At 43.3% G+C, this 25345-nt stretch overlaps 1 protein-coding gene across 1 annotated transcript in view; it reads left to right on the forward strand.

Moving 5' to 3' along the window:
• The window catches only part of G6PC3 (glucose-6-phosphatase catalytic subunit 3), a 298078-nt gene that overhangs the window by 142897 nt on the left and 129836 nt on the right, over positions 1 to 25345 (forward strand). Inside the window, exon 4 of the mRNA XM_044055160.1 lies at positions 8876 to 8994. Coding sequence (XP_043911095.1) covers positions 8876 to 8994 — 119 coding nt within the window. The remainder of the gene's footprint in view (positions 1 to 8875; positions 8995 to 25345) is intronic.

The raw sequence follows: 25345 nt of genomic DNA on the forward strand, positions 1-25345 counted from the left end.
GTAATCCGTTAAGTACAGAAGAAGTAATTAGGGACTTGGAGACCCAAGTTGATAGCAGTCTCTCATTTGACAACCACGTGGCCAAAGTGGTTAGAAAAACATTTTATATAGCCCATCTAATCATGAAGGGATTCACATCTAGATCAGGGGAGGTCATCGTGCCTCTTTACTCATCCCTCATCTGGCCCATAATTGAGTACAATGCCCCTTTTGGGATGTACCTTACCAGACACCTGCAGCAACTGGAAACACCCCAAAAGTACCTCACCAAGAGGATCAAAGGGCTCAAACAGATGCCATATGCTGCCCGGTTAAAGAAACTCCAGCTCTACTCAGTGGCATACCGCCTGCTCAGAGGCGATCTGTGCCTGACGTATAAAGCCATGTCCAACCCGGAATTAATGGACATGCTGCACCTCAGAAAATCCAAATCCCATCGAGCTACACGCTCGAGAGACTTGAACCTCAGCACTGAAATAAATAGGACATGCTGGAGGGACAGATTCATAACCCAGAGGCTCCCTTCACTCTGGAATAAAATCCCAGTCCAGGTTAGGCAGAGTCCCTCATTGACTCTCTTCAAGAGGAATCTTGATGAGTGGATGGGAGATAGTAGGTTTACCCCGGTTATCAATTTTGTGTCACTGTTAGACAGAGGCACAGTATACTAACCTCAAAAAAGGGCATAGCAAAATTAATTTAAAATGGGTGGTGAAAGCCAAACACACTCTGGCTAGGCTTATAAATGCCTTAGGGGCAGATAGCCTAGTATGAACCTATATGTTGTAGCTCTTAGTAGCAAAGTGAGATGCCATCATTATTGTCAACAACAAACTGGTGTTAGACTGTAATATACTTTACGTAATTGCCAACATTCTTAGTTGTGCAACTGTGTGTGGGTGTGTGTCTCTGTATATATACGTACATATACACACACATCCATTGTATGTCGTTAAGTAATGTGTGCGTGTGTGTATATGTATATATATATATATATATATATATATATATATATATATATATATATATATACATATATAATTTTACTATCAAAATTTCGACAATGTTTCTACGACTAATTAATTACTTCAAAAACATTGTCGAAAATAACATCGACCAATCAAAATTACGAAACATGAAAAATGTCAACAATTTGAATTGTTGACTTTTTTCAAATTTATCTGAACGTCCAGTGACGTTCAGCGCACATTTTTGAAGGGGGGAAGCCCCCATGCACCATCCATATTACAAGTCCAAGATCGCACTACAGTGAAGAAAAGGGCACCCACCGTAGTGCGATCTCCAATGAATATGTTGATCTCAGAACAGCAAATGCACACTAGCATTTGCTGTTGCGGGTTCGACATATTTTGAATTGCCGTCACAAGACTTTAAAAACTGCCTTTTGACAGTCAAAACTTGCATAATGATATTCAAAATTTTGATGGTAAACCATATATATATATATATATATATATATATATATATATATATATATATATATATATATATATATATATACACACACACACACACATATATATATATATATATATATATGGATCTACTTCATATGATCAAAAGTTCATATGATCGACAAACTTTTCAGAGAGACCAAAACACCTAAAGCTCAAAACACCGAAAACTCATTTGGTCGAAACTCATAGCATCGACACATGACTTTCAAAGCATAATGCCCTTTACCCACTGCAGCACGACCCTGGAGTTAGAATAAATAGATGGGGGAGGTGTGGGGGTGTAGCCCCCCACATACATAGTAAATTTCACAGATACATGTGGATAGTTATAACAGAGATGACAATATTTATCTAAATAATGTGGGGGCTATGCCCCCCACATCCCCCTTAACTATTTATAATAACTCCAGGGTCGCGCTGCAGTGGGTAAATATATAATATGAAGTAGATCCATCTATATATATATATCTATATATATATATATATATATATATATATATATCTCCGCGGTGGTGCTGCGGTAGCGTTGTCACCTCACAGTAAGACGCTCTCCGGTTCGATTCTCAGCTAAAGAGTCTTCTGCGTAGAGACATGCGTTAATGGGCGTACATTAGTTGAAGGTTGTGCATCAGGCCTGGCAAGCCGGTACGTAAAAATCAACTGCCAATCATTAGCGGACCGGAGTTCCGCTGTGGCGACCCCTAACCGGGAAAAGCCGAAAGACACAAACAAGATATATATATATATATATATATATATATATATATATATATATATATATATATATATATATATATTGCACACACTAAGTAAGGAAGATATATGGGTGCAAAGCCTCTCCACATGGGAGTGTATGGGGGTCTAGTCCCTTTCAGAAAATATAGTCCACTTACTTTTCTTTAGTTTTGAAATTGTAAGGAATGATTTATTTTAATTTATTTTCAGTAGAAATGTCCATTTTTTAGTTGTAATGGGTTTTGTTTGCTTCTTCTTTATAATTGGGTTTGTTGTGATGGGAATTGATTTTCTGTACATGAAGCCAGCCTTCACATTACTCAGCTGACAGAGCCAGTGGCGTTGGGTGAAACTGCCAGCCTTGATATTGATCACACTTCCAGTTTAGGTTCCTGAGATGATGCCTACAAGATGCTCATTATTTTGCCAGGCCCTATACTTTCTCCTGCTTCACAAATTTCTAGGGATGCCACCTTTCGTCGTGGCTAAAACCGAAGTAAAGCCACACCCCTTGTGTCACCAGTAACCCCGCCCATCCCTCCCCTACCCACATTCCACCCATTTTGTGATGTCACAATGACATCACTCGGTGGGAATGCCCTCTTTTTCCATTCCTGCTGCCTGCTTTCGGCTGATTTACTATGCTTTTCTGTAAAAAAGCATAGTAAGTCAACGATTCTAAACTCCGATAGTCTGTTTCCTTTTTGAAACAGAATATCGGAGTTTGTAAAGTGTTTTCCGGACTACCGGAGAATCAGTTTTTTTTTTTTTTTTTTTTTTTTTTTTTTTTCATAATAAATCTTTATTGTTATATTATTTTCATACACAAGTAAAAACAAACAAAATTTTAAAAGAAAAAATACAAAACAAAAGACTACTAACTAATATCACTAATTATCACACCAAACAAATATACAATATTTACAAGAATGCTTCCATGTAAACATTAAGAATAGAGAAAAAACAAAAAGTAGTTAATAACATTTCCAGTAATATACAGTTTAAATACAAAATTCTCTCCAAGCAAGTATATAAATGTGAATACCTTCAAGTTAAAAGTGTTATGCTAATATAATATTAAATATCTGTTCCCAAATTTTTGGGTTATTAATGTTTTTATTATTTGGACTTGAGTAGTTTATGAGCTAATATATGCCTTGTTGCCAAAACTCTAAAGCTTTGATTTCCGGATAGTCCGGAAAAAAAACGGAGGGGTGGCAACCCTACAAATTTCTCCTGTTCTTATTTTTTTCTTACTTTCACCAGTCTACCTACCCCCTTCTTGTCCCTTTTGAAGTTTTCCCTCTACCACAGATAGTTTACCTTCCGTCTTCTGCATCTGTGATTTAAATTGGCAAGTCCAGGAAGACAGCAGAAACTTCTATGAGGTCATCCCTAACACTGGAAGAAAAGTAAAACATGTCTGCTTAACACACATTTGGAATGCCCAAAGATTATGATCAGATGTCCGAAGATATTGATGATGAAGTTTCCCATTCTTCTCCATTACTACCAGATGATCCTAAAATAGTTGACATTTTAAGATTGATGTAGGGATTTAGACTTTACAAACTGATGATGTTTTAGCCATAGAAAAAGTGCTGACAAAGCCATGCAATACAGCAAAGAAGTGTTCCTATTTGTTCCTGCAACTAATGACACCTTTTTGGGATTTTGCCAGTTATGTGTACTGGAACACCTTTCTACAATGACCCTAGTGTCAAATAAAGCAGGCCAAGTTTGCCATCCCCTTAAGGAGTATTTGTTATGGACAGAGACTCCCTAAGTGGACATTAGTGTCTTGGCTGTGATTCTGAAGAGGCAACCCACTTCTCTTAAGAAACCTTGTATCTGATGAAGTCTGAGAGACTAAAATACTTATTACCTTCGATAAACTGGACAACTTAGAGCACAAAGAAGGATTGCTTAGCTGTTTTATTACTCACGTTTGCAAACTTGCGCATTCTATTCTGGTAAGGTGTCTACCCGCAAAATATCTGCAGGAATATAACAGTGTATTGCTTCGTACAAAAAAGCTTTTCCTTTTCGTATAATAGTTTATGCTAGGAAAGCTCACTTTATTTATTTACCGGAAAAGTCTGACTGAGCGCAGATGTTCCTTTTCAGCAGAGGCCCAGGGAGAAAAGCTCCAAGGTATTATATTTAATGCAGTCAATATTTACAATAACAAATTTATAATGCAGATTCAGTGAATACATAGCATAATACAATTTCTGTTGATATTCACAAACATTAAATCTACAAGCCTTGTACTGAGACTTGGCAGTTAGAAGAGTGATGTATAAGATAGAAGTAATTAATGAACTACAGTAGAGTGAGGCTCTGAAGGAGATGGGCAAGTTTGAGTGTTATCAGAGAAGGAGTTATAGAATAGTAATTTGGTTGTGCTGCATAGAAGTTTATATAGTAGTTTAAGACGTACAGTAAAGTGAGGTATTAGAAGGGGATAAGCAGGTTAAGTGATTTGGTGCTTTGAAGGGAGGTATAAGAAAGGTGATGAAGGGTGTTAGCTATGTCTCAGATGAGGAGCAGAGAGAAAGTCTTTTAGTAATGGTTTGAGAAGATGGCGAGTGAGAGACCTGACTGATGTAGCTAGAACTTGGAATAAAATTCCTACACTGTTGGAATAGAGATTGATCCCAGCAGCCCTTTTGTGGTTTGTAGATGGTAAGCAGTTATTTATTATTTGACTGAAAGACTATTTGGAAGACAATATTGAAATAGGGGGTCTAATTTCACTTTCCTCCCTTTAACTCTACAAAAGCATTGGACTCAGAGTTCAAGCCTTGCACAATATATCTAGTGCCTGACACCTTAGCTTTTCAAATCTCTGAGCTTGCAAGCCTTATCGCTTGATCCCTCTGTACATTGCCTTTCACAGAGTAAGGATTTCACTAAATAACAGTTATTCCTTATCTATGGCAGTAGATACATGGACTGTTCTAAACCACATGGACTTTTCTTCTGGCAGCATTATGATTGTGAGAGTATCTTTACAGCCTTGACATACAGAAATAGCTCAGCTACATGAGTGACTGCTTCCTTTACTAAAGGGAGAGAAGGGAGAAAGGTTGCTAAACAGTGCCTGTCTGAATTATGTTGTAATTATGTAGGCTTCTGTTATAAACTGCATGGAAAAGCTCTACAAATGTGTTCTAAAATACACCCCATAAGGTATTTCTTTTGTATTCGCAACTTTTTCCTTTTATACCGCCTTGGATGACGCTAATGATGCTGCAGCTTGATTGTCCCTGAATGCACTTGCCAAATATTATAAGTTGGGTGTGACCTGAAGGTCCAGGTCTTCATCTGGGGCCATGCTTATCAAAGGAAGTGCATAGCTGAAGAATCTGTCCTAGCTATTATTGGCAACTGGATCTAGGTAATTGTAAGCATTCCACACTACTACTCCACTGTACCTTTTTTCTCATCATGCATTTTTCATTTGGTTTATATTTTGACTGAATCTTCTTCGATTTTAAGAGTGAGAGTTTAGTTGATTGGAAAAATATTTCTCTGCCAAGCAGTCCCAATGCTTGATGTGACAGGCCTAATTGTTATTTTGGTCTACAGCTCTTCTCACAGATTCAGTATTGTAGGAAGTGCCCTTACCCTTTGTTTGTTGAATAGGTTCCTTATTTTGAAAGGTTCCCAAGGTTCTGGTCATGGTTTTCCTGGTGTCTGCAGCAGAAGGCAAAAGGAGGTATATCTTTGGCCTGTTATGTGTGAACACGTTTCTCAAGGTCAACATTCTGAATGGTTACACTTTGGTACATCGCCACAGGAGAAATTTTTAGCAACAACTGTGAATTTTAAGGATGTCAAGTGCTATATACCAAGATAGTTTCAGATAAGAGTCACTTACTTGGTTTACCATCAGAGAGAGAAAATTTGGAGTATATTCCAGCCAAAATGAAAGTGCTCTTGGGAACTTTGTTTGAATGTGCACAAGTACAGCATGGTTTCTGTGCCATACAGAATCACTGTACATGCTACATTTTTGTACACCTCACCTTTCAGCTTCTTTAGCATTCTTCTGTGATACCTTACCTCTTGCACATTATGCCAGTTGGCTACAGCAGTCCTTATTATTTTGACCTTATTCAAACTTCTGTTCAACCACATCTCCCAGATATTTGAATCTGTCAACCTCTTCCACTGTTTTCCCTTCTGTCTGTTTTCTGCTTCTGATTTCCTCATTTGCTGTAATGACCACTGTCTTGTCTGTATTCTGACACACCCCATATTCATTCAATTTTGTGGGTCTGTTTGTGGATGAAAGCAACTTATTTTCTCTGCTCCCTTTAGTCAGTCTTTGTTATGGCTTTGCAGGACTAGTGTGCATTTTGTAAGAAAGTTGGACTACTTTACTTTGACTATTGTGTTTGTGTCAGACAAACCTAAAGTACTTTACTGTGACAATGTTTTTCATCATAACCTAAAATCTGATGTGTTTACCACCAACAAAGTAACTACATGCAGGGTGGAGAGGGGATTGTAGCTGTCTGCAGATGAAAGGAATTTGCTTTCTTATTTTCTCAATTAAAAATGATTTTTAAGACTAGAGCACGCTTGTATTAAGTAAATGAAATACTTTATTGTGGCTCATCTGTGCCTGTGTGAAGCAAACTTAAATACATTACTGTGGCCATTAATTTATCATAACCAGATAGGTAAGGCATACACATTCAATCAAATGGCTACAGTTGAGAATGGACATTGGGGATTATAACAGCAGTTTGAGTGGTCTATCATGATTGAAGTGTTCTGAAATGGGTATTGTTGGTGTAGGGATTGGGAGTTGGCTTAATGGTTAAGATGTTTATCTCAGAGACTCAAAGTATAGGGTTGATTCTCTCTTTGGGAAACTGACTTGACTTAAATTGGCCCACAAGGGTACCTAGCCTAGTACTTACCTTTGAACATGTAAGTTTTGTTTCACTTCTTGCTGACAAAAAATGTCAAAGACTACAAATTTAATATGTACTCAAAATACATTTTGCATTATTAAACAATCAAGCAGGAAGGTGAATACAAAACAACATGTGCCATTTATGCATAGCCCTAAAAAAGAGAGTAGGTGGAGGCCCATGGTACATTTTATCTACCAATGAGAGGGATCATTTGTACGTCTTTGTATTCTATATCTGAATAAAATCAGTGGTTTATTGCTGCCATTCGGCAGAATCCAGGCAGACCATTCAAAAATATTCCTCCTACTTATAACCTGGTAGCAGATGCATTATAGCCTGGTTGGGAAACTCATCTAAACTCCCTCAGAAGTTGAATGGCCCATTGAACTGTCAGGTTTTGTGTAAACCTGGAAGAATTGCTTCCAGTGTCTCTGGCAATCAGTGCCTTCATTAAGTGTTTGAGAAGTGGAATTTAAGTGGCATTATACAACATCATGGTAGTGTGGTATGTGAATAAGTAGGGGGCCATACATTCCTACCAGATGTGCTGCATGACATTGGGGTTACGAGAGTCTTTGTTGGCTATGGAATACGATTATCAGGAGTGTACCTTTCTGGAGAACAGAATGCACAGGGCAAACACTCATCAGATCCTTGGAGTTCCACTGTGAGTGATGTTTCATTATGGAAGTTTTTACCTTTTGTCTTTGATTTTTAGGCTCATCAGGAGACTTCTGGTTCAGCAAAAATACAAAGCTAATCAGGCTTTGGTCATAGTGCCTGCTATAAGCATCCTGTCCGATTCCTCTTATTACACGGTCTCAGTGAGGTCAAGGGTGATCTAAGGTTCACTTACTTCTAATTCTTCCAAGGTAATCAAGCCGTCCTTTGTATTCAGTAGTATGTCAGCTCTTAAAGGAGTTTGTTCTGCTGCATCAGAAGGAATAGCTTTTGACTAACCTGCAAAGAAACCCTTTGCAGACTACATTTGAAAGATTGGTGTCTGAAGTGTTCGATATTACATAGGATTCAACTTTTGTTTAATATATGTTTAGTTTTATTTTTTGGTGTACATTTGACAGCATTGTTGATGATATTTTAATGCCTAATGAATGAAAAAACTGTACCAAGCTTCCGTTAATAAAAATCACACTGGAATCAGACTGCATACAAACTCCTCAAGTAAAGGACCAAAGAAAAGTTAAACCTGCAAAACAGTGCTTGGTTGCATGCAAGGTCTGTTGTGCAAGTCTCTGATTTCCTTGAAATTTTAATTCCATTAGGTAAATACATTGTGTTTTTTCTTAGTATACCCTGTATTGTCCTTTTTTAATTAAATAACACTTCTTCAGATCTGTTTTTCTGTATTCCCCAATGGAAATGTTTTTCTAGTGTTGTAACCAACTGTCCCAGTAGTAAAGCAAAATGCATGCAATGTTCAGGCTTTATGCAAGAGAGAGTATAAATACTGTCTGCTGTCATTCATTGTTACTTCAGTAGCATTCTCACTATTGTGTATGTAAAGCACATTAGAGAAGTGTATCTATACAGATTCTTCTTTTTCTTATGTTTTATGGATTCCTTGCATGTAAATACTAAACAGATTCAGTATGCCAGTTAGCAAAAGGTCTTGAAGGCTTTGAATTAAAAATCTCATTAGAAGAAATGAAGCTTATTTTGCTGTAGAGTGGTGGCGTGAGGATTATTACCTGCATGTTTGTCTTGCAGTTTGGTTTTGAAGGTGACACCATATGGATTATACATGCTTGTGTTGGCCGCGGTTGGTGTTTCCAGGATCTTCATCCTAGCCCACTTCCCTCATCAGGTGGTAGCAGGGTGTTTTACAGGTTGGTATTACATTTTGTGCGTTTCAGTTTTCATGTGTCCATTCTCACAGTGAACATAAACTTTGAAATTTGGCATTTGTGGTATCATTAAAATTGTTCTATGTAAAATATCACACAAGTTTGACTTTTCAGTCTGTGGTTCTTTGGTCATTGTTGCTATGTTGTTTGCTAGGGGGTTGAATCAAGACCTTGTGCTGAGTATATGGTATCTTAAGAAGATTGTGTAAAGGAAGTTTTTGTCCTCAAAAGGATTTTGTCAAAAGGGAGAATGATTCATTACTCAGTATATGAGTAGTAAGTGCAGAATGTCATTAATTTTCTTCTTCCTTTCCTGTATGTGTGCATTAGAATGTATCTGACTGCAGGAGGAAGGCAGTATAATGGTAAACCATAACTTGTGGATTTTTGGTTATGAGCCTAACTGTGATGTAAACTGAATTCTTATCCCAACATGCAGACTAACACAGATCCTGCACTGAGGCCAGATTAGCATGGGCTGGCATTTGCACTCCATAAAAACAGAATAATTAATTAACTGCGGTGGTGGTGCTGCGGTAGCGTTCTTGCCTCACAGTAAGACGTTGTCCTGTTCGATTCTCAGCTAGAGCGTCTTCTGTGTGGAAACATGCGTGAATGGGCGTACCTTCGTTGAAGGCTGTGCGTCAGGACCGGCAACTCTGCACGTAAAAATCTTCTGCCAATCATTAGGGGACCGGAGTTCCACTGTGGCGACCCCTAACCGGGAAAAGCTGAAAGACAAAACAACAAAAACAGAATCATTAATTGTTATCACCAAAGCTCTTCAACACACCAGACTCATTGGCCTCTTGACTGAATTTTCTGTGTGTAGTTCTACACTCAGTACTGACCTAAAACTGTCTAATCATTTATGCAGTGAACATCTTTAAAGATATTTACAGTTATTCATTCCTTCATTTTAGATAACCGTTTTATCCAGTTTAGGGTTTCAGAGCACGAGTCTGTCGCAGTATACGTTTGGCATAAGCTAGCCCTTTACAGTTATTTCTGATAACAGTGTTTCAGTTTTGGATAACAAAGTTTGCAAGTCCCATACCTCCTTCACCCCTGCATGAGTTTTGCTAGGTGCTCTTGCTTTCTGCCCACATCCCAAAGACATGCAGTTGGCTAAATCAGTGATACTCTGAACGCTCTAGGAATTCATGCAGTCTGCAAGTGAAAATGTAGGCATCGGATACTGGGCTATCATCAGCAAATTGTTTCCTGCCTTATGTTCGTTGTTGACTGGGATACGCTTCAGCTCCCCATGACCCTGGATTAAAGTCAGTTCTGAAAATTGATAGCTGGAATATTCGGCTGTCCCTAACTGTGGATGTACATTCACCTCATTGTGCTGCTGGTTCTTAAACTCAGAAATGCCTGAGCAGTTTACAGGTGTACGATGCTAAGAAGCAGGGATTAAGTGCTACAAAATGTGTGTAGAGACAGCCCCCACCCCCTCTAGCTACAGCTGTCTTGACATTTGCTGACATGCCAGTGATGTCATCTCAGCTCATGGGCAATATTTTGAATTTTATCTTCCACTTTCTGTAGTAAGAAATGTATCCACACCCTTGTTACCTTCAAGATAAATGTAGATAATTGGATGGGCAGGCTTGAAATGGTCTGCAGACCAAGTGCCTAGTATTTCGTACAAACCTAGGGATAGTTCTGTGTATTGCATTTAAGTAAAAATTTGTATGTTTTCTTGAGAGAAAATATATTTATGTGGATGATTTCTGTGCTGACAGAGACTCCCCCTTTGCTTATTGGAAAAAAAAACATGTCTCTATTTGGCAATATGAATATGTGCTTTGTGATGTCTTTGAAAAATGGATAGCTACTTTTATTGCCCTCAAGGAAAGGGACTGCAGCTGATTAGAGTTTCTGCTTCATTTTTGTATATTTATAGATCTAATGTTGTCAGTCTTCATTTATCCTTGACCTTTGGGACTCTGTTTGGATTCTCGGAACCGGTTCGACCGTTATAACAGCTCGTGCAAGCCAATAACTCTCGAGCTAAGTCTCTAGCCAAAATACCCCTCTCCAGATTACTACAGATCCAATTTGTCACTCTTGTCGCAAGAAGTGCCAGCCAGATTCTCTCGGCAGCTAAGTAAATTTTTTCATGGTTTTCTTTAAAAATTTTGCTATTCTTTTACATACATGCATACATATAATCTATATATATATATATATATATATATATATATATATATATATATTTATGTATCTAAAGTTAAATATTGTTTTACCCACTTTACCTTACTTGTTTTTTATCTATCCCTCTCCCTTTCCACTTCAGTGTTCTCCCCTACCATCGTTGGTAGTTTTTCCTTATTTATTTCTATCTCTGTTTCCTTTCTGCGAGTGAGTGTGCTATTTTCTACTGTCATTGGTAGTGCTTTCCCTTTTCACTACCTTTTTGGTAGTTCTGGCCTACCATTGCTGGTAGTGTGTGTGTGTGTGTGTGTGTGTGTGTGTGTGTGTGTGCTTCTTTTAGTGCTGTTAGTTGTTTATTGTTTTCCATTTTTAACATGGTGGACAAACCTAAGGGAACTACTGGATTTAAATAGTGTCAAGATTGTGGTAGGTAGGTGCCAGCTCGGATGGGCATTGTTCTTGTGTATACTGTTTGGGCCCATCGCATCTACGACAAGACTGCACAGTTTGTCAAGCATTCAGTCACTGGGCCTGTTGCATCTACAACAAGATTGCACAGTTTGTCAAGCATTCAGTCACCGGGCCCTCGTAGAATGCAAAAATAAGTTGATACTAAAAGGCCTGATTAAGTCTTCCTTTGAGGAGGCTCTGTCCAAGTCTGACATATCTTCACTTTCATCCCCCTCTTCAAAGTTGGAACATGGACAGAAGAGGAGTCATTTGGTGCTGGTGTCCCCTTTGGCTGTGGCAGCCAAGAAACGCAAATCTTCAGCTTCCACATCTCCTGTGGAACCAAAGCTTAAAGGTAAGAAATCTACAAAACTGACTTCTTCGGCACTGTCTGTGATAACTAACTCTGCACCACAGGTCTTGGTGCAGGCCTCCTCAGTACTGATAACTCAAGTTTCTCCTGTGGTATTGGCTTCCCCTGTGGCACTGTCAGAAATTTTGGAACCAGTACCTCCCCCCAGTGCCACAATCGAGTTTCATCAGTGTTCCCAGGACAAGATATTTCCCCTTAGTTGACCCCTTTGTGGGACAGCTACCTAGTCCATTTCTAGATGACCGGACTCTCTCTCGAGCTTTTCTGTCCATTCCTCTAGGAGTCTGACTGAAGTCGACATTGTGAGGTTAGTGGATCAGCTCCTAGTGGCTAGGGCTCTTTCTGTATCTTTCCAGGCCCCAGTCCCTTCTGGAGTTGGGACTTTCTCTCCCAAGACTCCACCAAACTTTCCTCCTCTGACCTACTTTGAGGGTTTAGAGCTTACGACTCTGTTACCTCCAGTTCCAGTTACTCCGGTGCTGACAGCCTTTACTCCTTCAGTTCCAGAGTCTTTCTTGTGTTCCTCTGGTCCATTGGAACTGACGGGCATCCAGGGCCATAGCTCTGCTGCTGGATCTGAGGGGCTCTGATCGGCTCCATTTTTTTGTTTGGTGCAGTTCTTGACTCTCAGAGCCTCAGCTGGTGTGGGTTCTTCCTTGGCTTCTGCTTTTGGGGTGGATTCCTCAAAGCAGGGTGGAACCATGGTTCTAAGGTTGTCTTTGGTTCTGGGCTCCTATCCCTCTTCAGGGGGACCTGCCTTCTCGGTTAGGGAGAGGGCATTAGCCTCTGCAGGTTCTCAACTGGCCCCTCCCCTATCGGAGTTTTATCCTGGGACTCCCTCTCACCCAGAGCTGCCACCAACCTTCACGCCAGGCAACGAGCACCAAAGCTACAGGATAACCTTGCACAGGGCCCTTCTTCTTTCAAGTCCTCCACAGAGAATCCCCACTATGGAGATGCCCCGGAAAAAGAAGTGTAAGAAGAAACACTTAGATTCCCTAGAAGAATATATCACAGAAGACATAGACCTTGATGATGGTTCCCCTCGTTCACCACCAGAAGAAGTCTCCTTTGGAGACATTCTAGAAATTCTGAAAGAGAGGGGTAACTGGAAGCCCAAAGGCCCTACCTCTGAGGAGTTGGTGTACCTGCAAGCTTTTGGTGCTCACCAAACTTCCTCTTGGGTGACCCCTCCTGCTGACTATCTTATTAAATTGATCGCGCAGCAGGCTTGGAAGGCCCCTGACTCTGTAGAGACAATCCCCAGGAAACCGGGCAGAATTCTTACAGCAGCAAAGGACTACCAGCATTGGGCTAAGGGGTTAGCAGTAGATGCCATGGTGGTTGTGGCAGCCACCAAGAAAGAACTTGCGGAAGAGAGTTTTCGAGAGTCCAGGGTGATGGACAGATTCGGAAAGCGAGTGTATGCATCATTGACATTCGCTTTAAGGTCCTTGAATTTTATGACACACTTTACTAGGCTCCAGAGGGATCTGATCAAGGAGTTGTCAGATACCCTTGTGGGAGCTGTGTCTGAGGAGGTTCAAGATAAAGTGGCCTCTCAACTGGCTACCCTGGAGTCTATTTCTAACTCATCCATGAGGCTCATTGCGCATCCAGCCGAAGGGATGACTAGGGCAGTGGGTTCCAGCATTGCCATAATGCGACACACCTGAATGCGCTTATGTGAGTTTGCGGAGCCATTTAAGTCTTCTTTTGTCAATGCTTCCTTTGACAGATCTTCCCTGTTTGGTCCCAAAGTCAAAGACATATTAGCCAGGTGCGAGAAAGATGGAAAGACCCTATCTGCAGTGGGCATATGTTTCTCTGCTCGCCAACGGTCCTATTCCAGGAACAGAAGAGTGAGAAGATGTGGTTCAAAAAATCCCAAGGGCCTTTTCAGGACACACATGGCAGTGGCTCCCCTTGGGGCAGAGGGGGGAGCTCCAGTGGAAGACGTTGACCCCGTGGCAGAGGTGGCTTGCAAAATCAGAGTTCCAGAGATTCTTTATCTGGGAATCCCTACTAGCACTCCTGAAAGGGAGCCCGATTGCTTACCTCTGGAAGCAGTAGTGGGAAGGTTCTCTCTGCACTTGAGAGCCTGATGGCAAATAACTTCAGATACTTGGGTGCAAAGGATCATTGCTAGAGGTTACTACATCCCCTTCATTCTCATTCCAAGATCAAGATGGAGACTGCCCGATGTTCTACTCAATCAGAGGGATCAAACAGCTCTGCAAATTCAAAAGCTGCTAGAAAAAAAGAGCCATCCAAGAAGTTCCACCAGACCAGATAGGATCCGGATTTTACTCAAGGTTCTTTTTGATGCCAAAAAAGACAGAGGACTTGAGACCAGTTTTAGATCTCAGCCTTCTGAACAAGTTTCTTAAGCAGGGAAAATTCTGGATGGTCATGGTTCAGTCTATTCTACCCATCTTAGAGGAAGATGGCTCTGTAGATCTTCAGGACATGTATTACCACATGAAAATAGACAAGTGCTCCAGAAGGTTCCTCTGCATTTGGCAAGGAGCCAGTCATTTGCAATTCAGAGTGCTGCCCTTTGGCCTCACCACAGCCCCCAGGGTGTTCACCAAGTGTTTGGCAACAGTGACAGCTCACTTGAGACTGCATGGATCCTGGGTGTCTCCTTATCTAGACGACTGGCTCATCACTGCTCCCACCAGGCATTTACTGCTTCAAGCAACAGATTTTGTTCTATGCCTATTTGCTCATCTGGGCATTACAGTAAATCAATCAAAATCCCAACTAAGCCTGACTCAAGATTTAGAGTTTATAGGAGCCTGTCTAAATACCACCATTTATACAGCTTCCCTTGCTCTACACAGGCTACAGAAGATAAGACCCCAAGAGCAAGGCCTTTTCTCCAGTGACAAGATACTTGCGCTTTTAGTCCTTCAAGCACTAGTATCAATGGCAGCAGTTGTAACCTTGGTTCCACTAGCAAGATTTCACATGAGACTACTACTACAATGGCTTTTGGCATCCTAGTGGTCCATCCTGACACATCCAGTGACACATCCCATTTTAAGCACCAGTGGTTGCAAGAAGGGACTTATTCTAATGGATGGAATCCGAGGAAATTCTCTTAGGCTGTCCCTTCGTTCCACCTCAGCCCAAAGCCATAGTGACCATGGAAGCCTCCCAGATTGGGGGGGGGGGGCTTATCTGGGGGTCCCCGATAGAGGCCAGTCTGCATGTCAGTGTTCTTGAATTGAGGGCAGTGCTCTTAGTGTTGCAAGCCTTCCAAGCTGTCCTCCCTCTAGGAACGATTGCAGTTCAGTCGGACAACATGTCAGTAGTCTGGTACATCAACAAACAGAGTGGAACCAAGTCTTAACCCCTATGTCGAGAGGCTCTTGGAGTGTGGCAGTGGGCAATATCCTCCATCCACTTTCTGATAGCAGCACACATCCCGGAGAGCTCGAATATGATAGTGGACAAACTGGGCAGATGCATCCTTCTGCCACACAATCCCAGAGTGGCAAAGGAGATTTCCTATTGCTGGGGCCAGTGTTGCTGCGACCTATTTGCATCACCTCTGAATAAGTGCAGCAGCTACTTTGCCCTAATCCCCCCTTAGGGGGAATCCACAAGAGATGCTGTCCTTCATGATTAGCCCTCGGGGTTTATCTATGCTACCCTCCCCCTTTCCACTGATTCCTCTCTCCTTAAATAAAGCATCAGGTTGAAGAACAAGGTGATCCGTATTGCCCCCTTTTGGCCTCATCAAGTCTGGTTCCCCTTCCTGTGGCCTCATCTAAGTCACCATCCATGGATACTGGATCAAGTTTTGGAGATTCTGTCTCACTCACAGGGACTGGTGCACCCAATCTTCAGAACCTTAAGCTCACAACTTGGTTCCTCCAATTCCATTAATTGCCAGGCAGAAAGATTTATCATCTCCAGTCCAAACAAATATATTCCCTTCTTATAAACCTTCCACCAGGAAACTTTACCACAGCAAGTGAAAAAGATTTTCTGTTTGGGTGCACAATAATGGCCTTAATCCTTTCTCTGCACCAGTTGAAAAGGTATTAGAATTTTTAGCTATGCTTTTTGCACAAGGAGCCTCTGCCTCTACAGTTAAGGTCCAACTAGCTGCTATTTCCAATTTCCACAGTGGCTTTAAAGATCATCCTCTAATTTCCCATAGATTGTGTAAAGTGTTTTTGAAAGGAACTTTGTGGTTGAAACCACCTTATAAAGATCCTCTAGCTCCCTGGGATCTGACTATGGTTCTGCAGTTTTTAATCCTTTCCCCCTTTGAACTGGCGGCTACCTGTCACTTAAAGTTTCTTTCATGAAAGGCCATAGTTATTACCTCCATCAGAAGAATTTCCAAAATACACACACTATCTTCAAAATCTCCATATTTAATTTTTCATAAGGAAAGGGTTTCACTAAGAACCAACCCATCATTTTTCCCAAAAGTGGTCTCAGAAACTAATATTAATCAATCCATTGACTTACCTGTATTCTTCCCAGATTTTTCCAACAAAGGTGAATATTGCATACATTTGCTAGATGTGTACAGGCAATTATGTTTCTGCGTCATCAGAACTAAAGAATGTAGAAAATCGGACTAATTATTTGTCTTTCTCCACTCCATCTCTGGAGAAATCTGTTTTGAAAGTCACCTTGTCAAGGTGGTTAAGAGACTGTATTACTTTCAGCTACAATAAAAAGAATCTCCAGTTACCATCACCAGCGAGAGTGCATTCTACTAGGGCAGTAGCCACATCTGCTGTTTGCCATTCTAAGGCTTCCATGGATAAAATAAATGCAGCGGCAACCTCTCTTGAATTTAGTGAGGGCTTTGCCTAATGTAATTTGGAATTTTGTTACAAAGCATGGGGGAGTCTCTGTGACAGGAATCTATCCCTCCAACATGTTCTATTTATTGTTGTGGTGAGGTTTAGCTCACTAGAGCTCGCAGTGACTTGGATTACTTTAGGTGGAGCATGTCCATCAATTCTGAGTTGGACATGGCTTTGTAAGTCAGGCAGAGATCACCTCTGAGTAAGCGATATGCCACTGAGTACAGCCAGAGTTTTTTCAGTCGGGCTGCATAGGACATAAGTTTGAGACCAGTAATCCTCTTGGTAAGGTACTTTTGTGGTCTTTCCAGCTGTTGGAAGTGTCTTGTGAGGTTCATCCCAAATGGGGCATTGTACTCTATGGTGGGTCTAATGAGTGATGAGTAGAGGGGCACTATAACCTCTTTATTTCTACATGCAAACCCTTTAGTAATTAGATGGGCCACATAGAAGGATTTCCTAACTACTTTGGCAATATGATTGTCAAAAGAGAGATTACGATCTACCTGGGTCCCCAGATTTCTTATTACCTCTTCTGTATTAAGGGGACTGCCGCCTATGTGGTAATTCGTGGGTGCTTTGTTTTTCCCAAATGGGATGACTATGCATTTTTTGGCATTTAGCTTGAGGCCATGACTTTGACACCAGGTGTCCGTCTCAGTAAGGCCCTTTTGGAGGATGTCCGTGTCAGCCGGAGAGACAATTATGGCTCCCAGTTTGCAGTCATCGGCGAACTTGTTTAGCCATAGTCCTCCTGTGTTTGCCTGTACTTCTGAGAAGTATATGCCGAATAGTAGGGGTCCCAGGACCGAGCCTTGCGGGACACCACTTGTGACTGGTTTAGAGCCCGCTATTCTTACCATGCGAGTTCTTTCTGTAAGCCAGTTGGCAACCCATCTCATGACGTAGGGGTTTATGTTCAGGCTGGTGAGTTTTTCTGTAATACCCGAGTGGGGAATGGTGACGAAAGCCTTGGCGAGGTCAAGGTAGGCTGTGTGAACCACCTTTCCCTCGTCTATGGCCTTGGTGACTGTCTCGAAGAAGTCAACCAGGTTTAGTAGGCATGATCTTCCCTTAACAAAGCCGAACTGGGTCCGGTCAAGTGTTTGGAGGTTCCCAATGTCTTTGTTAATGAGTTTCATGATGATGCGCTCCATAGCCTTGCAGACCAGGCTAGTCAGGCTTATGGGGCGATAGTTACCAGGGTCAGTTGTGGCCCCTCCTTTGTGGAGAGTAATAACCATTGCTGTGCGCCATTCTATTGGCACGTAGCCTGTGGAGAGGCTGAGGTTGAACAGCGTGTTTAGGTGGGGGGTTAGTTCTTTCTGTATTTCGTGCAAGACGCAGCTTGGGACACCATCTGGTCCCATTGACGCTGCGTTTTTGGCTTTTGAAAGGGCTGTTTTCACCTGTGCGTCTGTGATTTTTGGGACACTACACTTTTCCGGTATTGTTGTGGGCCCTTTTGGAGGTGAGAGGTAGGTGTAGTTTGCACTGAATCTATCTGCCAGGATGTTGGCAATATCAGTGGGTTCAGTATATTTTGTGCTATTTTGCACTAGTTCAGTGCATATCTGTGAGTTGCCACTTATATTCGTAACGTAGCTAAAGAAGGCTTTGTGGTTATCTTTTGAATCCTTGGCTATTTTTCTTTCGAAGTTAGCCTTAGATGATTTCATGAGGGACCTTAGTTTCCTACTGATACTGATCAGGGATGTCTTTCCTTCTTGGGATTTGCTTTTTTTCTGAACTAGTTTCCTCCTTCTATTGTATAGCCTGTTTATTGCAGGGGTCCACCAAACTGGTTTCCTTCTCTTAGAGGAGTGAGTCTTGGTTTTGCTAGGGATGGCATGATCCATGCATCCTTGTAGGTGCTCATAGAGTGCATTTGTAAAGGTTTCTGCATCATGGGCAGCATTATCCTTTAGCGCGGGGGCTGTGAAACATACCACCTCTGTCTTAAGTAAGGTGAAGTTTGCTTTAGAAAAGTTTTTTACTGTGGTTTCCTTAGTTGGGGGTGGTGGTGGGGTGTGGACATCCAGAGTGATTAGTTTATGGTCTGATCTAACCAGTGACGGGTTGACCTCCGGTGTGGAACACCTGTCGCCCATGTTGGTGATGACCAGGTCCAATATGTTTTCACCTCTGGTAGGGGAGTTTACCAGCTGATCCAGGGCGTTTGAGTTGATGAATTCCAGGAAGTGCTGGGCCTGGGAATTTGTACTCGAGTAGTTTTCCCAGTGAATGGTAGGGTAATTGAAATCGCCCAAAATCAGGGTGTTCGATAGAACCTTCATGTTTTCCATTGTTTCCAGGAAGGTGGAGTGGTGGTCCTGAGTCATGGAGGGTGATCTGTAGCAGGCCACAATTTGCATTGCAGATTTGCCCGATGTTAGTTGCACAAGGATGATCTCAGAGGTATCATGCTGCGCCACTAACCTGGAGGTGTAGGTATCTTTGATGAATATGGATACACCCCCCCCTCCTTTTGTGTTTTGGTCCGTGTTCTGTGGCCAAACGTGTGGTATGAGTTGTAGCCCGGTACTGCTGGGGTGCTCTCTGGAGCCTTGAACCAGATTTCAGTTACTGCACAGATGTCGACGTTCTCCATACTGAGGAGTGCTTTGAGCGTGTACATTTTGAGATTTAAACTCCTGGCATTGAGTAGCATAACCCTCAGATGTTAAGTTGTCTATCTCGCCTTCATTCTTGCTGGATGGGTTCGGAGCCGACCTCGGCTCCGACTCGGCCACTCTAAAAGCTCGAGAGTTGGTTCCACCGGCTCGAGGCTCCCCTTATATCCCACAATGCTAGGCGTGAGTTACCTCAGATCTCGTTTGCCGCTACAGCGATCGAGGTGTGTTTTCTACCGGCTCCAGGTTAGTGAAAGTTAGACTAGTTTAAATTCTTTAGACTTAAGCTAGCTTAGTGTATTTTTCTTTCCCCTTAGTGTAGTGGATATTATCCCTTCTACCTTTATCCAGCCCTTTTTTCCTAAAGAACTTATAGTTCTTTCCCTAAGGCCTTCGGGCCCTTCCTTCCCTATCCTTAGGGTGTGTATGTGTTTGATTAGGGAGTTTTAACTTAACTTACATTTAGTTTAAATAATTCCCTTTGAACCCCTATCAGTGTAATCTGTGTGTGTGTTTTCTGTGTGTGATTACACTTCGGTTCCTTGAGTATGTCCAAGGATACAAAGGTCTCAGGCTTCAAGAAGTGTGACTCGTGCTGTCAGAAAATGTCTCTGACAGACGGTCACACTTCTTGTGTGTATTGCCTGGGACCTTTACACCTGCAGGACTCTTGTGCTGTATGCCATGGCTTCAGCCCTAGAGTCCTGCAGGAGAGAAGAAATAAACTCATTTTGAGGGGTTTGATTAAGCCTGAAGGTTCCCTTTCTGTGTCATCGGGGAAACCTTCTAAGGCTTCCAATACCTCGGCTCCAGCTTCAGAGTCGAGGCCTAAGGCTTCGAAGCCTACTGCTTCATCGGCTCCGGCTGGAGCCGATGAGTCTTTGACTGCAGTATCTGTGGTTTCCTCGGCTCCGGCCGGAGCCGAGGCATTAGAGATTGCTGGTTCGGCTCCGATCAGACCATCGGAGCCGACATCTAGAAAGAGATCGAGGTCACCGTCCCTTGGCTCCGTTCATTCGACTCCAGCGTCTCCCCTGCTGTGTGAATGGAGCCACAGATCTCACTCCTCCAGGTCATCGAGGCTCTCAGATCACGACCTCCAGAGGGTAGTGAGTAGACTTTTGAAGTCCGAGGCACTGGCCCAAATGCTCCAGAGTCCGACTCATCAGTCGATGCCTCAACTTGTTCCAATAAATATTCCTCCTCCGACTCCTTTGAGCTCGAGCCGGGCGCCTCGGGACCGAGACTGTGGTAGCGCCGGAGCCGATACAATTGTCTTCGGCTCCGCCGCTCCGATTTCTTCTTTGAAGAATTTCGGCGCTGGGCTTCCTCGCGGCTCGAGGGTGCGTGGCATCGACCCTTGTCCGACCCCTCTCCTCTCGGTGCTTCGGCTGGTGAGTTCGGCTCCGACATCGCCTTGGAGCCATCTCTGTCGGTGCCGAGGGAGGTTCTCAGCTTCTCGGAGCGGGACCTCTGGCTCTGCCGGACAGGGGTGCTCGAGGTCATGCGGAGTGTGTTGGAACCTTGTTCGACTCCACAGTCGGCTCCGTCCGCCCCTCCCTCTTCGGTGCCTTTGGTTATGTCGACTCACTCCCTCATCCCAGACCGCAGAGAGCCAGCTCCTCAAGAATCCCCTGTGGGATTCTCATCCTCTTCCGAGGCCTCCCCTGAATTGGCAGGGGAGCCCCCTAGGAAGAGAAAGTGTAAGAGGAAGCACATAGACTCACCTGAGTCTGTCACCTCTGACACAGATTTAGAGGATTCCGAGGGTTCCCCACGTTCCCCTTCTGAAGATGTCTCTTTCGCAGACATTCTAGAGATCCTGAAACAGAGGGGAAATTGGCCAGCCCTTAACCCTTCGGAGGATGAATCTGTGTATCTTGAGGCGCTTGGCTCGCCCTTCCACCTCCTGGGTGCCCCCCGCAGTTTGATCCCCTCATGCAGGTGGTTGCAAAGAAGGCCTGGACGGCTCCTGATTCAGTGGACCCTACCCCCAGGAGACCTTCCAAATTTATAACAGCACCAACTGACAAGCAATTTCTCACAAAAGGTGTTTCTGTGGATGCTATGGTGGTAGCTGCTGCCACCAAGAAGGAACTAGCTGATCCTTCAGTGCCTGTTCATCCCCTAACAAAGAATCTAGGTCTATGGACAGGTACGGAAGTGGATGTTCTCGCCAGCGACCTTTGCTATGCGTCGCTGAACTACCTATGCCATTTTACTGCCTTCAAAGAGACTTGATCAAAGAAGCGAGTGACATGTTGAAGGATCCTACGGCCAGGGTTTTCAAGACAAGATGAACACTCAGCTGGCTACCCTGAACTCCATAGCTAACTCCTCCATGTGCCTCCTTTCTTATGCGGCTGATGGAGCGAGCAGGGCCGAGGGACAGGTGTGGCCTTACGCAGGCATGCCTGGATGCGGCTATGCAACTTTATGGACCCCTTTAAAACGCCATTCACTAATTCCCCGCTTGATGGATCATCTCTTTTGGTCCTCAAGTGAAAGAAACCTTGACTAGGTGCGAGACAGATGGCAAGACTCTTTCTGCCGCCGGAGTCCGCTTTTCTACTCCTTCTAGGCCTTACCCCAAAGGCCAGAAAAGTGGGAAAATGTGGTTCCAAACAATCTCAAGGGACTTCGCCTGACGACAGAGTCGGTTCCCGCCAGAGGCAGAGGGGGAACAACAATGGTAGACGCCGCCCTAGAGGCAGGGGGTCGGCAGAACCAGGGCAATCGAGAAGCCTTCTCTGATAAGCCCTTTCAGCATCCCTGAGGTGTTGCCCGACTGCCCACCTTCGAGGCAGTCGGGGAAGATTGTCACTGTACCCAGAAGCCTGGCTATCCCTGACTCAAGACAAATGGGTACAGTCCATCATTTCAAGGCTATTCCATTCCCTTCGCTCGCATTCCAAACCAATCAAAAATCCCTTCCAGATGTTCCACCCGCTCAAAGGGATCTTGCAGCTTTGGAAATTTCAAAGCTGCTTGCAAAAGAGCAATTCAGCCAGTTCCAGCAGACCAGCAAGGATCCGAATCTACTCCAGGTTCTTTTTAGTTCCAAAGAAAACAGGGACTGGAGACCAATTTTGGATCTCAGTATCTTGAACAAGTCAGTCAAGAAAACAAGATTTCGGATGGTCACGCTGCAGTCCATCTTTCCCCTATTGGGAAAGGGAAACTGGATGTGCTCTATAGACCTTCAGGATGCGTACTATCACATAAAATGAACAGCCGCCCCAGAAGATTCCTCCGCTTCAGGCTGGGAACCAGTCATTTTCAATTCAGGGCCCTGCCCTTTGGTCCCACCACTGCCCCCCGGGTGTTTACCAAATGCATGGCAGTGGTAGCTTCTCACCTGAGACGCCAAGGATTCCAGGTGTTTCCATATTTGGACGACTGGCTCCTCACAGCTCCCACCAAGCATCTTCTTCTATTGGCCAGGGACTACACCTTTCGCATTTGTCAAAATTTAGGCATTTCAATAAATTGCGAAAAGTCTGTTTTGTCACCTTGTCGTACTATTACCTTCATAGGCGCAAATCTAGACACAGTCAACATGTTCAAGTAGACTAACAGATCAGAGAATAACAGACATACACAAACTGGTCTCGCTTCTCTTCAGCAGCAACAGAATCAAAGCCAGGTTAGTTCTGAAAGTGTTTGGGATTATGGCGGCTGCCATACCTCTGCTTCCATTAGCCAGATTCCACATGAGAATCCTTCAATGGATGCTCTTCACGCAATGGTCATACCAGCAACTTCCGATGTCCCACACCATTATGATTACGCAAACATGCAGAAATCATCTTCTGTGGTGGTGGTCTTCCTCAGCTCTTATTGGGAAGACCCTTTGTCCCTTCCTCCGGTTGCTACTCTGACAACGGACGCCTCGCTGATCGGGTGGGGGGGGCATTATCAGGGCAGAACTGTCCAGGGCACATGGCAACCAGACGAATGCCACTTGCACATAAATGTTCTAGAGATGAGAGCAGTGCTTTTAGCGTTGCAAGCCCTTCAAGACTCTCTTCCCTTGGGAACGATAGCAATCCAGACGGACAATATGTCTGTAGTGTGGTATATCAACAAACAAGGCGGAACCAGGTCCTACCCCCTGTGTCGAGAAGCACTCAGACTGTGGCAATGGGCGATTTCTTCTCAGCAGTTTCTGATAGCAACGCACATCCCCGGGAAGTCCAATCAAATTGCGGTCAAGTTGAGCAGAGCTATCCTCATGCCTCACGAGTGGTCTCTGAAAGACTCTGTTGTGAGAGAAATTTTTCTCAAGTGGGGTCAGCCTTGCTGCGACCTTTTTGCTACTCCCCAAAACAGCAAGTGCAGAGATTATTTCACCCTATTCCCTTTACCAGGCCAGCCCAGCAGAGACGCTCTAGTCCAAGTTTGGCCCCGGGGACTTCTGTATGCATTTCCTCCCTTCCCACTAATCTCTCAAGTGATACAGAAAGCTATCGCTCAGAAGGCCTCGTTGATCCTCATTGCTCCTTACTGGCCTCGACAGGTTTGGTTCCCCTTTCTACATCATTTTCTGTTGGAGCAACCTTGGCATCTGGACCTAGTTCCAGATCTTTTGATCCATCAGTCGGGTCAGTTTCATCGCTCCCTTGCCTCTCTGAACCTCACTGCTTGGTTCCTCCAATTCCAACCTTAGCCAGGCTTCCTCAAATATCTCACTCTGTCCGAGATATTTTGATAGCTTCCCATAAATCTTCCACTCGAAAGATTTATTTGAGTAAGTGGAAACGTTCCGCCTATTGGGCTCAAGGAAGGGACATAGATCCTTTCACTGCTTCCATCCAAATGGTCCTTGATTTTCTAGCTGAACTCTTCCATGCAGGTTCATCTCCTTCTACTCTTAAAGTTCAATTGGCAGCTATTTCTAACTTTCATGTGGGCATTTCAGAGTCTGCCATAATGTCCCACAAGCTTTGCAAAGCCTTTTTGAAGGGAGTTTTTCTACTCAGACCTCCTATAAGAAATCCTCCTCCTCCTTGGGACCTAAATTTAGTTCTTAGTTCTTTGATTCTTTCCCCTTTCGAACCTGCAGCCTCCTGTTCTTTAAAATTGCTATCATGGAAGACACTCTTTCTGGTAGCTATTACTTCAGCTAGAAGAGTTTCAGAACTTCATGCACTCAGCTGTCAACCTCCTTATCTGTTGTTCGATAAGGACAGGGTATCTTTACGAACCAACCAGCCTTTTTTTACCTAAGATAGCCTCGGCGTCTAACCTAAATCAAAGCATTGACCTCCCTGTGTTTTTTCCAGAATATTCTAACAGGTCTGAACAAAAATTGCATTGGCTAGATGTTCATCGTCAGTTAAGGTACTATTTGGATAGAACCAAACAATTCAGAAAATCTGACCAGCTGTTTGTCTCTTATGCAGAAGGCAGAAAGGGACTTTCAGTTTCAAAGGTATCATTATCTAGATGGCTAACATCTCTGATTTCCCTTGTTTATGAAATTAGACACCAAAAGCTGCCTAACAAACCTAAAGCCCATTCTACCAGAGCTTTGGCTACTTCTATAGCCTTCCAAGACAGACTGCCTATTGACACCATTTGTGCAGCGGCTACTTGGGCTACTCCTCACACTTTCATTTCTCATTATAAGTTGGATTTAGCTTCTAGGCATAGAGCTAACTTTGGTTCCACTGTTCTCAAGAGTCTGTTCCGTTAGGCCACCCGGGACAAGGTGCTAGGGACGCTGTCCCATCCAGCAAGAATGAAGGCGAGATAGACAACTTAACATATAGAAGTTATGTTCTTACCATAACGCTCCATGTTAGTTGTCTTCTTCTTGCCTTCTTCTTGGCCCCACCCTCCTTCCCCCTGGCCTGGACAGACCTAGAGGAGTT

This window comes from Protopterus annectens, chromosome 13.part0 (genome assembly GCF_019279795.1).
Source record: "Protopterus annectens isolate FY-2018-M chromosome 13.part0, PAN1.0, whole genome shotgun sequence".
Taxonomy (NCBI): Eukaryota; Metazoa; Chordata; order Ceratodontiformes; family Protopteridae; genus Protopterus; species Protopterus annectens.